General features: G+C 39.1%; 1 protein-coding gene across 2 annotated transcripts; it reads right to left on the minus strand.

Moving 5' to 3' along the window:
• Nucleotides 1-3,486: 3,486 nt before the first annotated feature.
• Nucleotides 3,487-12,266, minus strand: stc1 (stanniocalcin 1). Of its 2 annotated transcripts, none has more exons than XM_015011803.2 (4): nucleotides 11,977-12,266; nucleotides 10,152-10,291; nucleotides 9,814-10,025; nucleotides 3,487-8,012 (listed from the first exon to the last, which is right to left on the minus strand). In XM_015011803.2, exons 1-4 carry the CDS (start codon nucleotides 12,158-12,160, stop codon nucleotides 7,718-7,720), a joined length of 831 nt encoding a protein of 276 aa, XP_014867289.1. In that variant the 5' UTR covers nucleotides 12,161-12,266; the 3' UTR covers nucleotides 3,487-7,717. The 2 variants fall into 2 exon arrangements, with proteins under 2 accessions (XP_014867289.1, XP_014867288.1); XM_015011802.2 differs by having other exon boundaries at nucleotides 10,152-10,294.
• Between the last annotated feature and the right edge of the window lie 3,159 nt (nucleotides 12,267-15,425).

A 15,425-nucleotide genomic window follows, 5' to 3' on the forward strand; every position in this document is an offset into this window, starting at 1 on the left:
GATAGGATCAGCGCGCAGAGCTGCTGCATCACCTATCCGTGAGACGGGAGAACGGCTGATGAGAAAGCCCTTCAGGACTCTTCTCTAAATAGGCATGAAATTATATCTCCCTCTGACTGAGATTAGTGTTCACGGAGCCTCTCGCGTTCTGCCCCCTCTTTTTTCCTCAGGCTCTCAAACCAAACAGTCGCTCTGCAGTTTCAGCTGCTTTTGTGCTAAGTTTAACTAAGTTCATTTTCAGCTGGAGCCACTGTCTGTGTCCCCTCGGCTTCTTTCATGGAGTATTGCAGGATTTATAACACATGCTCATGGCTTGCGGTAAACCAGAGTGATTTATTTTTGTTCTAATTATTGATGCTTGATTGTGTAGCTGTTGTAGCATTCACCACAAAGAATGTAAGACTTTGTTAGTTTCAGGGCATGCTGCACAGAGCTCGCTGCCACAAAGTTAAGCTTTTCAAACAGAGTCTTTGGGAAGGCAGGGGGGAATTATGAAGATATGCAACAAAGTGTATCTGCAAGTTGCGGATCACAATCAAACGTGCAAAAACTTTCATTTTATTGTGTTTTCCTTCATATCCAAATTTGGTGTCGAGCTGAGAGCTATAAGATTAGGACTCTCCGTGGCAGGCTCGACATATCCGTGATCTGTTTGAGATCTTGACTTGTTGTGGAAACAGAGGGCCCCTCTGCAGGGTAATTAAGCCTGGCGACTAATGCCTACAGGAGCTCAAACTACATAGAGGAAGGGCAATTATATTCACATCAGTTCGAAGTTAAATGTTTTTAGAACAGGAATGAGACAAAGAGGCGGAAAGCATACGAAGCCAACGGAGAAGTGTTTCATTTTCCAGCAAGACAGTGACCCAAAACGTTCAACCAACCAGTGAAAAGCTAGTAGATGTGCCTCAAAAGACTCGTCGGTGAAAAGGTTCCTCGCAGACCTTTCTTATTCTTTTTTGTGAAAGGGAAAAAAGTAGGAAAGGAAAAGGGAAAACTGTGTATTCCTTTTCTTTCATTTCATTAATGTTTGTATGTAAAACAGTGAAATGTGAGAAAGTTCACCAGGTATGAACATTTTCCTAGCGTACGATACACCTTATATATTATTTCAGCAATGTGAGAACATGCTTAATGATGCCAAAAAAGAAATAAAGAAAGATGACTGATATAGTCACAAATACACACTCCTTGAGTTATTTACTCTCTTATCCTCTTTCCAGTAAAGGAAATGAATCAATCCTGGAATGAAAGAATTGACTGACTGACTGATCCAGGACAAAAACTGCAGAATTTACATTACCTCACACACACCATGCTCACAAAAGGATCCATGAGGATGTGAGGAAACTGTTTCTGTCATCGGTCTGTTACTGGTGTGCTTCGCTTTTCTTCTGGAGGTTGTGCTTCTGTCATTTGCTTTTTTCTGTTGCTGCCATTGTCCATTTTGCATCTCGCGTATTGTTTCCAGTCTTGCCTTCTCTCCAGTTTCCCCTTAATGTTTCCACATTCTCAAAGAGGAAATTTATCATGCTTCCATAATCCTTCTCTGCTTTGTTGAGTCTGTCTTTGTTTTAGAGTTTTAGCAGGTCAGCGATTACATAAGGCTAAAGTTAGATGACGATGATGATGATGCAGTGAGTGACTGAAACTTTTAGTTTTGATTCTTTAGAGCAATTTGAACTCACTTTCCAACCTTAGATATTTACGAATGGTAGATTTCTAGCTGAACTGGATATGGAGTCATAGCTCAGGAAGCTGGAACGGTGTGTTTTCTTTCTTCCTGCTGCTAAGGAAATTGTGGGTTTCTAATAATTCTAAATTTTATTGCTGTTTTATGTGTGACACATTTACTGCAAGAGACGACAAACAGTTATTAATACCTGTAAAATACGGACAAAATGAACTCTATGGTATTTGTGCCTTTTTCCCCCCCGTGTTTCCATGTTTGTTATGTTATGACCTCAAACTTCAAGTGATAATTTAAATTTTCTGTGACCAACACAAAGAATGGCAAAGTTAATAACAAAAAACGGAATTTGCAAATTTATATCCCGCACCACCTCAGTCAGAAATGTGTAAAACCACATTTCAACACAATTATGGCTCTAAATCTTTTGATATATGTCTTCACTGACTTTACACATCGATGGACTGAAATTTCTGCCCATTATTTGCAAAATGGCTCAAGCCCAGTCCATTTTAGATGGAGAACCATTGTGAAAAGCCCTTTTCTGGTTTTGCTGCTTCGCAGATGGAAGGGATTTTGCTTTTACCTCGGCAGAATTGTTATGATGCATAACCTTAGCAACAAGGTATTGCTTGCTGCAACCCGGACTATGTCCCCAAACCTCGGAGGAGTTGAAAACTAAGCTTCGTCAATATAGACGAAGCTTAGAGCAGGACAGAAGCAGAGAAAGAGGAGAAGGCTCAAACCATCTCTTCCTTTCATTATATTGGGAAAAGGACATGTGTCTGACTCCGATGTCTCTCTCAGCCCAGATTTCCGAGCTTACAAACAGACAGAGATTTAAAGAGAAGCAGCAAAAGTAAATGAAGTGGATTAGCAGTGCTTGCCAACAAATGATTATGTCTTATAAGAAATGTTATCCCCAATTGGCAGATTGTCTTTCAGAGTTGCCCTGTATTTAGTCCCATCCATCTTCCCTTAAACTCTGACTATAGTACCAGCTAAATCATCCCCACTGGATGATGCTGAAACCATCATGTTTCACCTGAGAGGTAGTGGTGTGTCCAGAGGTGTGTTAGTTTTCTCACACAAAAGGTGTTTGGCATATACAGCTCAAAAAGTTCATGTTTTTCCACGCCTGATCGTAGCTTTTCATCCCTACATATTTTTATTGCATCTCCATCGCAACATGTGGAAAAACCAGAAACCAGAGTTTTCCCCAACAATGGCTTTCTTTGTGCTCCACTAACAGTGAACAGCTTCTCCCACCTTAATTGTGAATCTCTGGAGCTCCTCCAGAGAGACTTGACTGCTTCCCTTGACACTGTTAAGCAATTGGTTGTCCTGGATTTTATTTAGGAGTGTTACAGTAAAAGCAAAATGCCTTTTTTTTTTCTTTACATAAAGTGTATTATAAAATGCAATAAAGTTTGCAGATGTAACATAAAAACAAATCTGAAAAGGTCAGGATAAATAAATACCTCTGAAATGAGCCGTATACAAAGATCCCACCCAGTAAGTCAGTGAAACACTGAGGGTTAAATCGCTTTGCTTCTTCAGGATTGTTTGTGGTTTTCCAATGAGACATGGGAAAATATACCCTTTCCTAACCAGCACAGTTTGATAGATATACAAAAAGTCAAATTATAGACGTTTGAGAGAGCGTGAGAGCAGCTCAAAGGGAAGAATTAAGGCCTGAAGGACTTTGAAATAGTAGATGTTTTGTGCAAAAGGTGCCTTAAGATGAGTTCATATGAGTTAAACACGAGCAGAACCACACATTCCACACAGCATGCTAGATTTGAGAAATATTTTATTTCTTATCAGCAAAAGACACACAGTTGATGCATTTGTATCTTTTATGACTTTTCAGTACAGAGGAAAAACCCAAACATATACACAGTGTGGGCATATATGTGTATGGGTATATTTTAAAGTGCAAGTGATTCACAAGGGTTCATCATGCGTTACATAGAATCTGTTTTGAGGAACTTCAGTGATCCATAATAGAGACACGCTTTTGGATCTGATATATTTGAATCTGTAAAAGTAAGCGTCGCTGTTGTATGGAAACGAAAACAGACTTTAACTAATCACTGAAGCTTTTCAAATTAAAGCACAACAATCTAGTTCAAGTTTCGAGGGGAACGAGTACCATGAAACTCCAGAAGTGAGAAGAGGGTTTTAGTTTCGAGTAGTAACAGGAACAGTCTGACAAAGCTCACCACGGGCCAATTTAACAATGCTCCAGTTTCATCTTAAACTCTCAATACCTGGATTAAAATGGAGAAAAGAAGGAATTTAAATAAAAACCCAAGACAAAACTTCTACGACTTTGAGCTTTCAACGGCCGACTCAGGCCTGTCCTTGTCTGGAGACATTCAGTATTCAGGTACATTCTCTAAAATTACTGTTACATTTTTACTTGGTGAGGAAACAGTCGATTTGCCCTTGCCAAATGAGTCCGACATGACAGAAAAAAAATAAAATAAATATGAAGACACGGATCAACAGTGAGACGTCTAAAATGACTGATGCCGAGCTCGTTGTGTGCTGACAGGTTCCAGCATCATACAGGGTAGTTTTAGCAGCAGCTGTTGGGTTTTGGATTTACCCATGGTCAACAAAGATACACACAAATGGATCAAGAGGACATGAAGAAGCCCTGACCCCCTCAGGATACGCGGTATTCAAACTCATCTCCATTCACTGGGTAAGTAAAATATGCCTCAGTTGCACACATGCTGAATGTTTTCAATGCCCTTTATAGTGGTTAAGATGCAAAGTGCAAATTCAAAATAAAATACAAGCTAGTATATACTACAGTGTCACTATAGTTCTTAACTACCCAGTATTTCTTTCGGAACGTCTCCCCCCTCCCCGCCCCTTTTCCCCCTCTGCACAGCATGACATGAAAGAAGCGCTCCTGTTCACAGAACAAAAGAAGAACTGGTCTAGACAAAGCACGGAAAAAGAAAGCATCATAGAGGTGCGATGCCTTCACACCGTGAGTGCAGCACGAGAGCACGCGCATGGTGCAGCTTTACTCACGCAGCGTCAGCTGGCCATGCATGAGCTAAAGATCAATTTCTGTGTTGCAGTGAATCCTTTGCGAGTGATTATTGCATAGTTTGGAATTCTTAGCGTAGCTCATAAAGTGAGACTGAAAAATAAAACTTTTTCTTTCCAAGATCTGTGCTTCACTCTAAACAATCCAAGACAAAATTGTTCTCATTGAAAAGAGACAGCCATCAGTTCCTTTAATGAAGCCAAAATAAAAAATTATATATAATAATAATAAAATAATCACTTTAAAAAAAAAAACTATAGTAATCAAAACAATTTGTGGTGTTTAATATTTGAAATAATTGATATTCTAAATCAAACTTAAATTTAGGTAGAAGTTCGCTTCTATACTGCCTTCTTTGAGGTGCACGTTTTTTAATAAGTTGGTCTAATTGAGCTAAACTTACTCCACTCTAAGCCAACAGTAGCCGTCTACTAGAAGTCCACAGTGCCAAACCATAATCCATCAACCGGGTTCTAATTAAAACAAACACCAGCATGAAGACCCTTCTGAGTGGCCCAGGGCTAAACCTATTTAATCTGAATTATTGTGTTACTGTAAATGAGCTGAGTTTAAAATACAGTCACTTAAGATTGACTGGAAGATTTCATGTTGTGGTGAAAATGAGAGATGCGTCATAATATCAGAAGAAGCTAACGACATTGTTACAAAACAAACTGCCTTTGAAATGAGTTCAGATAAATATGTGAAGTTTGCTAATTTGAATACAGCGAAAACGATGCATTGGTTATGCCGGTCAAGTATGCTAATGTACGTATATGTCTTACGAGCAGTATGATTTCTTCTTAACGTAAATAACAAATGTCTTCCCCCAACAAGACGGTTAGAAACTATTTTTTTTTGTTTGTTTGGATGTCTTCTTACTTCATAGTTTTTAAGAGAAACTACCAGAATCTGCTAAAATTGGTGTTTGCAGTTCAAGGACCAGTCGTCAAAATCAGTGACAGAATAGCGAATAGTGCAGAATATTCCTGAAATAATTCATACATTAAAAAAAAAAAAAAAAAATATATATATATATACTTTTATGATTCCAAAAAAGCACATGCGCAAACAATTGCTCCAAATGGGGATGCAGACAAATGTAGAGCAAGTAAAAGACACTAACAAATGCTCCCTAGGCTTTGTGAAGGCCACTGCAGATTTTGATTTTCCTTGCAATCCGAGGAATATTAGCAGCTGTGGCTGATTGCCAGAGGGACTTTTAATGTATATTAAACAGAAACATTTGACTAATGGCCACAGCAGCAGCTAACAAGCTAACAAACATGGCCACCAGATATAAATCCCACAACTTTAAAGGCAACGGACGCTAAACTGCAACTTTTCTAACTTCCTGTACGAGTTAGCTGTCCTGCAGTGGTAAGTTTAACTTACACACAAACTAGGAAAAGTCGAAAGTATGTTCTAAATGTGTTATTTCTCTTCATGCTCTGCTGTTTAAAAGCACTATTCAGAATAAAGACATTTATATGAATATTCTGATTTATTTGCTGACTTTTGTTCAAAACTAATGCTACATCGCTATGTGCAGAGTAGCCAGACATAGCAGCACATCACTTTCTATGAAAACCAGATTATAGATATAGTGTAGATATATTAGGGAACACTTCATAAAAAAAAATAAAAAAAGTACTTTACACTGGTGTTTGTTTTACTGACTTAGTTATTCGTCACTAAAGTGCACAATGTTCTCTAAAAGTGGACTTCTAGCAAACCACAACAGCAACTTTTGTTTTAAAACCAAAACAGTCTCTTGAAACACCCATAAATTAAATCACCTGACCTGAATGACCAACCTTGTTCCCCTATGGCCAGCACAGAGTCATGACATGGGTCCCATTCAGTCACCAGAGTGTCATCTCGCCTTTCTCTCTCTCTTTTTTTTTTTTTTGGCATAGAGCTCATGTTCAAATAGGAGTCATGTCTAAACTGCTAGTAACCTGTAAACTATGCAAAACTACAATAATGCATAACATAATAAAAACATTAAATAATATAGTAGGAAAATAAATATCATCAAGGCTTTTTTTTGTTTGTTTGTTTTTTTTTTTTTTTAAATAATCAGTCTCTATCTTGATACAGGAAGTCAGTGTTACATGATTCACTTCCGAGAACGACGATCACCGCAGTCCAAAGAGATGGCTGTTCTCACTCTCAACAGTGAACATGTCATTCAGCTACTGCGCGAAAACATTGCTGCTCCGCGCTCAGTTAAGAACTAAACTGGTCCCGCATGTAGCTCAACAGTCTTATGCATTGCAAGTGTCTGGATATAAGATATTTGATAGACTTGGCCACGACCTGGACAATCTTTTTTTTTTTTTCTGCCATCAGAAAATAAATCCTAAACTCTATGTGATATATATAGCTAAACGTAATTTTGGTATTTTTTTTGTGGATAGCATTCAGGGCAGTTTTTATGTGTTTTTTGGTCACTTTAAGGTAACCTCGCGAAGGTTCTCCAGAAACCTCTACAGACCTAGTCCATATGAGCGCTCTTTTAGAGGGCAGATTATGGCTGTCTCATATAAGTTAGTATACAGTACATTTAAGTGTTATGTTAAGTGCTATGACACTCATATCTCATGCTCATAACATACATCTACCAAAAAATTTCAACCAATGACAGTCAAACCACTGACTTATATTCATGAGCGAATTTTGAATAACGACACCTTGTTTTTGTCGGCCACATGTTCAACACAGACTGTGAGCAGACGTATTTGAAATCAGTCAATGAAAGACGGGTTCACTCAAGCCTAACATGTAGGATATACAATATAACAACAATCAAACTGATATCAACTGTATGGGTGGTCCGGTATTCCTAAGAGGTGCATGTTTCAACAACTTCCAAACTAGCAGAGACATAGATTTCATCACCGCTGGGGAATGACCGAACTTACTGGGTGGCTATTTCTTAATCTGAGCCGAAGTTAGGACCCGTCGCTGCCAGGGCGCTTTTTGCCTAAATGACTAGCAGAGTCTCTGTTTCGCAGATTAGGCTGGATCTTGTACATGTTGGGACCCATGGACCAGCGCCAGCGGGTCTCCGCGCTAGTCGGGACGACTGAGGCCGCTGCCCCGGCGGTGGATGGGCAGGGCTTGTTCTGCAGCAGCTGAATGAGCATGGTCATCTCCGGGCCCAGCCGTGGCACCATGCTGGTCCTGATACGGTCAACCGTGTCCTCATCACAGTCCATCAGGCTCTGCAGAAGCTTACCATAAAACCTAGGACAACAAAGAAACAGAGGATTTTTCTTCAGAGATTGCAACATGATTGGAGAAAAATACAGAGCACACATGTGCATTTTTTTGTCACGTTAAACCTCTAACATTGATGCATTTTAGTGGGATTTTATTAGATCAGCACAACGCAGTGCATTATGGTAAATTACAGTTGTAATCAGCTCCTTTAGTTGGACACTTCTAAATACAATTGAGTGCAACCGATTGACTTTACATAGTAAATCAAAATCTCATTATTATCTTTTCTATGAAAAATACTACATTTACAGTCAAAGACAGTTAGAGCACAGTAGTGGGAAAAAACTGAATCATGAAGATCAATGTCAGAGATAAAATTAAACATCTGACAGAGGATTGTTCAATCTAAAACCAAAAAAGGGAAAGAGTGAAGGACGCCTGCACCTTGACCAAGACATGTCCCTCCCTGAACTGACAAATCTCTCAAACAGCATGAGGTCTAACCTCTGGGGGAGCTGCAGAGATCAACAGTGCAGGTGGATCACCACTGCTCACAGGCGTGTCACGATAACAAATTCTGCTGGACGATAAATTGTCCCAGAAGTTATTGCGATAAACAATAATATTGTTGTTTTGAGACCATTTTCAACCAATTGAAATTTTTTGGTAGATGAAGTTGTTTTAATTTATCATTAATAGATTTGTTGCTTACTGCAACAGGCCTAACTAGCTGAGAACTCTACAAATTTGGCCCTTCATGGAAATCTGGCAACAAGAAAGCTATTGTTAAAAAAAAAAAAAAAAAAAAAACGCCACATAAAATATATTTTGCAATTTTCCACAGAACATACAGAGGACAGTAAACACCCAAATGAATGTGTTCTGGCCAAATTTGGACTTTCTGGTATTGTGGAAGCAAAAACTTGAACAGGGTCCTGAAGGTGAGGCAGCAGGTCGCATCATCATACGATGGGAATACTTTTCTCCAGCAGGGACATGTAAGCAATCATCTCAGCCACACAGCTAGAGCTGTGGCATAGTTTGGATCAATGTGTATTCATATATAACAAATGGCCTCAAAAATTACTTAAGTCCAATTAAGAATGTGTGGTAACTCTTGAATGGGGTAAGACCTCTGTTCACAGAATATTAAAACGTAACAAGTCTTCAGAATGGATCTTGAGATATTTTGCAAAGAAGACTTCTACTTCCTAGATGCACAAAGCTAAAAACATATTCCAAGTTGTTCTTTTTTTACTCCTGTAAATGCAGCAAATGCTGGTTCTACAAAGTTTTGACCCAGGGAAATTAAATGTATCTAAATTATAAACAGAAAAAAAAAATCATCAGTTGCTTACAGATCCCAAATATGTTCTACTTTCGGTTGATCTGTCACTTAAAACTGAAATGAAATATTAACAATTTCTAATTTTGCAAGCAAATATATATATAAAAGGTAAACATTTGCAACACGTTGTAAATTAATTAAGTGTTCTTTTGTCTTTCATTTGCATTCATGTCCATGCTGTGTTATCTGTTGTCATGCGTATGGGAGTAACAAAACTGCAGTTCTAGCCCTGACTGAGTCTCGCGCTCCACCCTCCGATTCTTTTGTGTCCACTCCTAAACTGCAATCCAGCATGTATTACAGCAACAAAAGGAATGAAAACATCCAAACTTGATAGTCTTGTTTGATTCTGTCGTACGGTATGGAAAATTACTTAAAGAAAACAAAAAGAAGATCACAGGAAGCTTCAGAAATAAATAATAAATTTAGTGTTAAGCTTGTTAGACCAAGGGGGAAAAGGCGAAGGGAAAAGCTCACCTATTGGGGAAATGACTTGGCAGCTGTGCAACTTCACCAATAGCATCTGGGTTGGCTTGGGCAACGTTGCAGATGCCCAGCCTGCTGTAGCACTCCTCCTGGACTTCGGTTATCATTCTTTGGAAGGTGGAGCAGCGGCGGATGGTGGGGAATGCCTTGGAGATGATGCCGTTGGCGATGCACTTAAGGCTCTCCTTTACAAACGCTTTACCCTGGAAAGAAAAGAGCAGGGCTTCACACGTTCTCATGTCCTGCACAGTTACACCCATGTAATCTGACCCAGCGAGCAGCAATCAGAGAGAGGAAGCGGTAGAGAAAGAGAGATTTAAAGTGTGTACCTGAGTGTCAAATTTAGCAGCACTGTACAGGAAGGACTTGCAGATGTCATGTAAGCCATCTGTGTCGCACGTCGAGTTTTCCAGGCAAGCGAACGCTCCGCAGCCAACTTGGAGGGCACTGTTGAGGCAGCGTGCCACATCTGCTGTGTGCACAGAGAATGATCTGTCAGCATGGGAACCGACAGCGGGTTCACTGGGAATCACTGAGCTCATTACACAAGAGTTGCCAAGGATTCGGCAAAAAGAATGCAGCCAACAAAGGGGAATGTTTCATACTTTGGTGGTTCACAAAAGATGTACAGTCACTCAAGGCTGAAAGTGCCTTGACTGGAGTTTGGACACCTTAAAGCTCCAAGAATCTCAGACTCGGTCTCTTTGCAGGGACTACCGTTCGGCTCTTTTAAGTAGCATTTAAATGACGAGGACAAAGAATAGCAAGGCTGTAGATATATCTCTGTATAGCAAATGAAGACATATCCTGAATGTTTGAAAATTAGTTTTAAATGTTAAACAAAACTGAGCCCTTCAGAACCTGCCATCAACAATTAGCTCAGCTTTGATAGGTGGAATGGATTTTATACATGTAGAAATTATTAAATATATATTTTTTTAAAAATGTTGCATTGCAGGAATGTTGTGTGACTAGAATAGTTATTAGGCTGATGAGGCAAACAATAACCCCGATATTCAAATTCTCTGAAATGGCACGATCCTCAGCAATGTTCACTCATTAGATATTTGTGCCAACCCAACCCCCCCCACCAAAAAAAACCTGAGCTTGGTCCACAGCTGAAATTTCACATTACCCATCAGAACAAAGCAATAAAGCACATTGCTGAAAATCACAATGTTGACTTCTTCTTAATTTTTGATTCAAGAATCCATGGAGGAAGAGGGACTCAGATTCTACCCAACTGAAGAGCCTGCGCTCTCTTTGCAGTCATCTGAATCAGGGACCCTCTGTGTTTGACCCGAGTCAGATAAAGTGTGCCTGGAATAAGGGGCTCAGAAATTACTCTGAAAATTCAGCTTGCCATTCCAAAAAAAAAATCTTATGATGATGAAGCAGTTTCTGCAGGAGAGAATGAGCATCCCTGTTCCCATTTGCTTTGTATCGCTGAGCTAAAAAACAAACAAACAAAAAAAACAATACAAGATTTACATTTTGCAGTGCGTTTTCCTGCAGAATCAGGATTTTGATTCACCACTAACAGATAATAGATTCCAACTAATAGGGTTAAATGATTGCATCTAACCTCCCCACCCCCAGTGGCAGGCAGGTTTTTTTTTTTTTTTTTTTTTTTTTTCTGAGCCAAGCTGGGGAAAAAATGTACACCAATGTAACCTACTTCTATCTCTAACTTCAAAGCTGACATTAAAACGCTACATTAAAAGTCTTCCACTACGCTGATATATGCAGCGGAGACAGAGACTAACAGCATGACACAGCCTGTGCGCTCAGGTGTCAGCACCAAGCTCCATGCTCATCTGTTGCCGGCAGGACACCGGCAAAAACCACAGCGTTAATCCCGCACCCGTGAAGCTACTCGCTCGATCGCACAGAAAAAGCCTGCATAGGCCAAAAAAAGAGAAAGAAAAGAAAGAAAGAAAAAAAAAATGAGGAGAAGAAAAAAAAATCTCCTCGTAGGTAAACCAGTGCATTTGTGTAAATGATGTGTAAATATATATATATATATATATATATATATATATATATATATATATATATATATATATATATATATATATATATATATATATATGTATATAATGATAAAGCAGTGCTCTCTGAAATGTATGCAGATGGAGGCATCTTGCTACTTACAAGGGCTGTTGACAGAAAAGCGTACTCTCCTGGGTGAATAGGACTCGTTTTGCTCCAGTTCATATGCAGATGCATTCAGCACCATCAGGAGAAAAAGTCCGGTCCTCAAAGGCATTGTCCTCTCAGCGCAAGAGATCGCACAACTAAATGCACAGAGACGCTTCCTGCTTTGTGTGCAGTTCATAAGAATGAACGCTCCTGGAGCCTCGGCTGAGCAAATCTAGGCTGGAACAAGTAATTTCCTCCTACTGTGCACTCCTCTCTATCCTTTTGACTTGAATGACAGATTGCACCGATGTCAGGTCTGCACGGGTTTATATGGGAGCGCTTTATGTTACGAGTTCAGCGCTCGGACCAATCACAATCCAGCAGCAGCGTGGCGCTGCTCTCCCTGCTATCATCAATTGATGGAATAATCTAACAGCGGTCAACGCTACCGGGTCATGCAGATTGACATCTGGGCTTTAGCGCCTGATTTACTGTACGATGCAACGTGTTTTCTTTTCTGTTCTGATTCTAATGATGACTTTTAAAGAAGTCTTGCCCGAAAAGTCTTGTTTTAGCATTAAAAATAATAATAATCTTTCAGCATGAGTTACATTTTACTTAACCTTAATAACAGAAAATTGCAGCTCTCCTCATGAACATAATGGCAGTGATGGGGCTGACTCTAAGTAAGTCAAATTTACTTACTTATATTTGACTAAGTAAGTCAAATATATATATATATATATATATATATATATATATATATATATATATATATATATATATATATATATATATATATATATATATATATATATATATATATATATATATATATATATACATATATATATATATATATGTATAAATTCCTCATAATTTCAGGATGAGGAATTCTTTCCAGGTATGGGCTATATGTGCTTTTTACATTTTTCTAAAATCAACGAATCTGATGCCAAATCTGTTTGTTTATAGCAACATGTTGCTCAGCTTTCTGAGTGAGAAGAGTGTCATGATCCTCGGGTTATTTGCATAATTTCCCTAGTGTTTATATCTGTTTAATTTTCAGCCATATTCTTTTCAGTTCGCCTCTTTCTGTTTACTTTCTTAGTTTGTTTTTGTGTTCTGTTCTGTAGATTCAAAACGATGTCCCTTTTTCGTTGAGTACTTTTTTTTATCACCTGTGTTTGTTTTTCATTTTCCATCAGTCTGCCTGTTGGCCTTCACTAACAGGTGCATCTATTTTGTAATCAACCACTTGTATCTTGTTAGCAATCACTCACACAACCAGTATCTAAGCCTTTCTGTTTCCTGCTGGATTTTTCTGGACAGTGTTTCTAGACCTGCATTTGCTGCAGTTTTCCCCTGTAAGTTCTCCATATTATTCTTCCTTACACAATAGTCATTTTACTTGAGTCAGATATGCATTTGGATCCTTTATCAAAGAGCATGTTCCCTGCAATCTAAAGGTGATGGCTTTGACTGCAGCTTCCACTGCTGCCACATACCGGTGTGCCCCTGAAGTTGCCTACCAACCTGCCTATTGATGTTTAAGTGTGTGCATTTATGAGTGCGACTGGCGATTGTGACTGAAGTGTAAAGCGGTTCGAGTGCTCAGCATGACTAGAAAAGCACCATAGAAGTTCAATCCATTTACCATTTGTTGAATTTCTCGTTACGAAAACGGGACCATTAGATTTCCCAGAAAATGTGGACTGCAGACTTAGCTTGAAACTATAAAACTTGAAAGAACTAAAGAGCGAGGTTAGAGTTTTTAAAGCGAAGTTATGTGAAGTTATTATCAGTAATGGCTGCCTCAATTGGAGAGCCTTGTACTATAATGGTAAGGGAACTGCTATCATTAATGATTTCGCAGAATCTCACTTTAAAACGTCTGAACTGTTCTGTCAAATCACAAACGCAATCTCATTTAGGATAAAAATGACATTTGTGAGCATATGTTCTGTTTTTCATGTATCAATTTGTAAAATATAATGACATTTTGTACTTGAGGTCCATCTATAACACACACTTTTCTCCATGGTGGGTGCATCCATGGATTGTACATGCTGAAAACTTTAAATTACTTCTGTCAGAGCTGTTTAAGAATATTACAGTACAGTGGCACCCTGTTGTCATATGTTACATGTTACAACAAAACCTAAAAATCATCACTAAACTTGCTTTCAGCAAACATCTGTGTAACGTCCATGTCTCTTCTGAACAGCTCAGATTTTGCATAACTGGCCAAGTTACACAGACTCCCCAGCTCTTTAACACATTAATAACATTTTTAATCAACAAGTGTTGTAGTCAAATTTAGCAGGTACTTCACCAGATGTCAACAGCCCTGGCTGAATGTCAACCCAAAACATTCAAATGACATATTTCCTTTATCGCTCTGACATTTTCCTGAACCGTGCTCCGTGATGACGCCATTGTTTCTTTGGCTTTAGGAAATCAACTTGACATGGAAATGAGCTACTCACACAAACTGCGGATAATCGCCGCCCTCTCTGGAACTGCGAAAAAGCGCTGGCTTGGAGTCCAGCTGCACGTGCCCGACATACAGAGGATTATGTGTGGGACTGTAAGCTATCATTTATCATGGAGGCCTCACGCCTCCTCACATCGTGCAACGCTCAGCCGTTTCAGACAGGATGGAGGCTGAAATATTCCGATAATCAAAGGAGGGAAAGATTCAGATGGAGATTTACTGCTACAGGTCCCCTGACAGTCATGTAGCGATCCTATTTCTCTTATCACACATGTTGGGGATCAGCTAGTCTCTCTGAGCCAAGCATACATGAACTCCAAATACTAAATAACCTTGATTTATTTATTTTTCTTATCCCTCCCGAGTCAGAAACAGTTAGTAATTCAAAATCATTGCGCCGTCTTATTAATAGCAGGAGTTTAACATCTTGTCAAACTGTTGGATCCTGATGCCTGGCGAGAAAGCCAACGATGGGCCCTTGCCAGCTGCACCAGTGCCCTTTTAATGGAAAAATAAGATACTTTAGTCAGTCTAATGAATAAGCTGCTACCAACTGTCCCACTAAATCTTTCTCAATAATCTAAACACAAACAGTAGCAGCTTACAATTTGGACGAATCGATTCACTCGTTTTTACGAAAGTAAGACAAGAACTTAATGAGGATTTTGCCTCGGTGGCACCCAGCCAGTAGCATATGGAGGATTCCTCATTGATGATGCAGTGTCTTTTCCAGGTTTTCAACCCGATGATGCTGAAATAATAACTCCTCGATGATGTTCTTCTTGATGATATTAACTCCCTGACGTTATTGCGATTTAACAGGTAAGCAATTTCACACTTTGTTCAAATTAAATTAATTTGTCTTGTCCCAACAACACCCTTTTCGCCTCTAACTTTTCTGCTTGTCACACTATAAATGCAACTAGTCTTTTCCTGACTTTAAATTCTGAGCAGCCTTCCAGTT

The sequence above is a fragment of the Poecilia mexicana genome, unplaced genomic scaffold (genome assembly GCF_051168715.1).
Source record: "Poecilia mexicana isolate PSO_F unplaced genomic scaffold, ASM5116871v1 scaffold_9, whole genome shotgun sequence".
Lineage (NCBI taxonomy): Eukaryota > Metazoa > Chordata > Actinopteri > Cyprinodontiformes > Poeciliidae > Poecilia > Poecilia mexicana.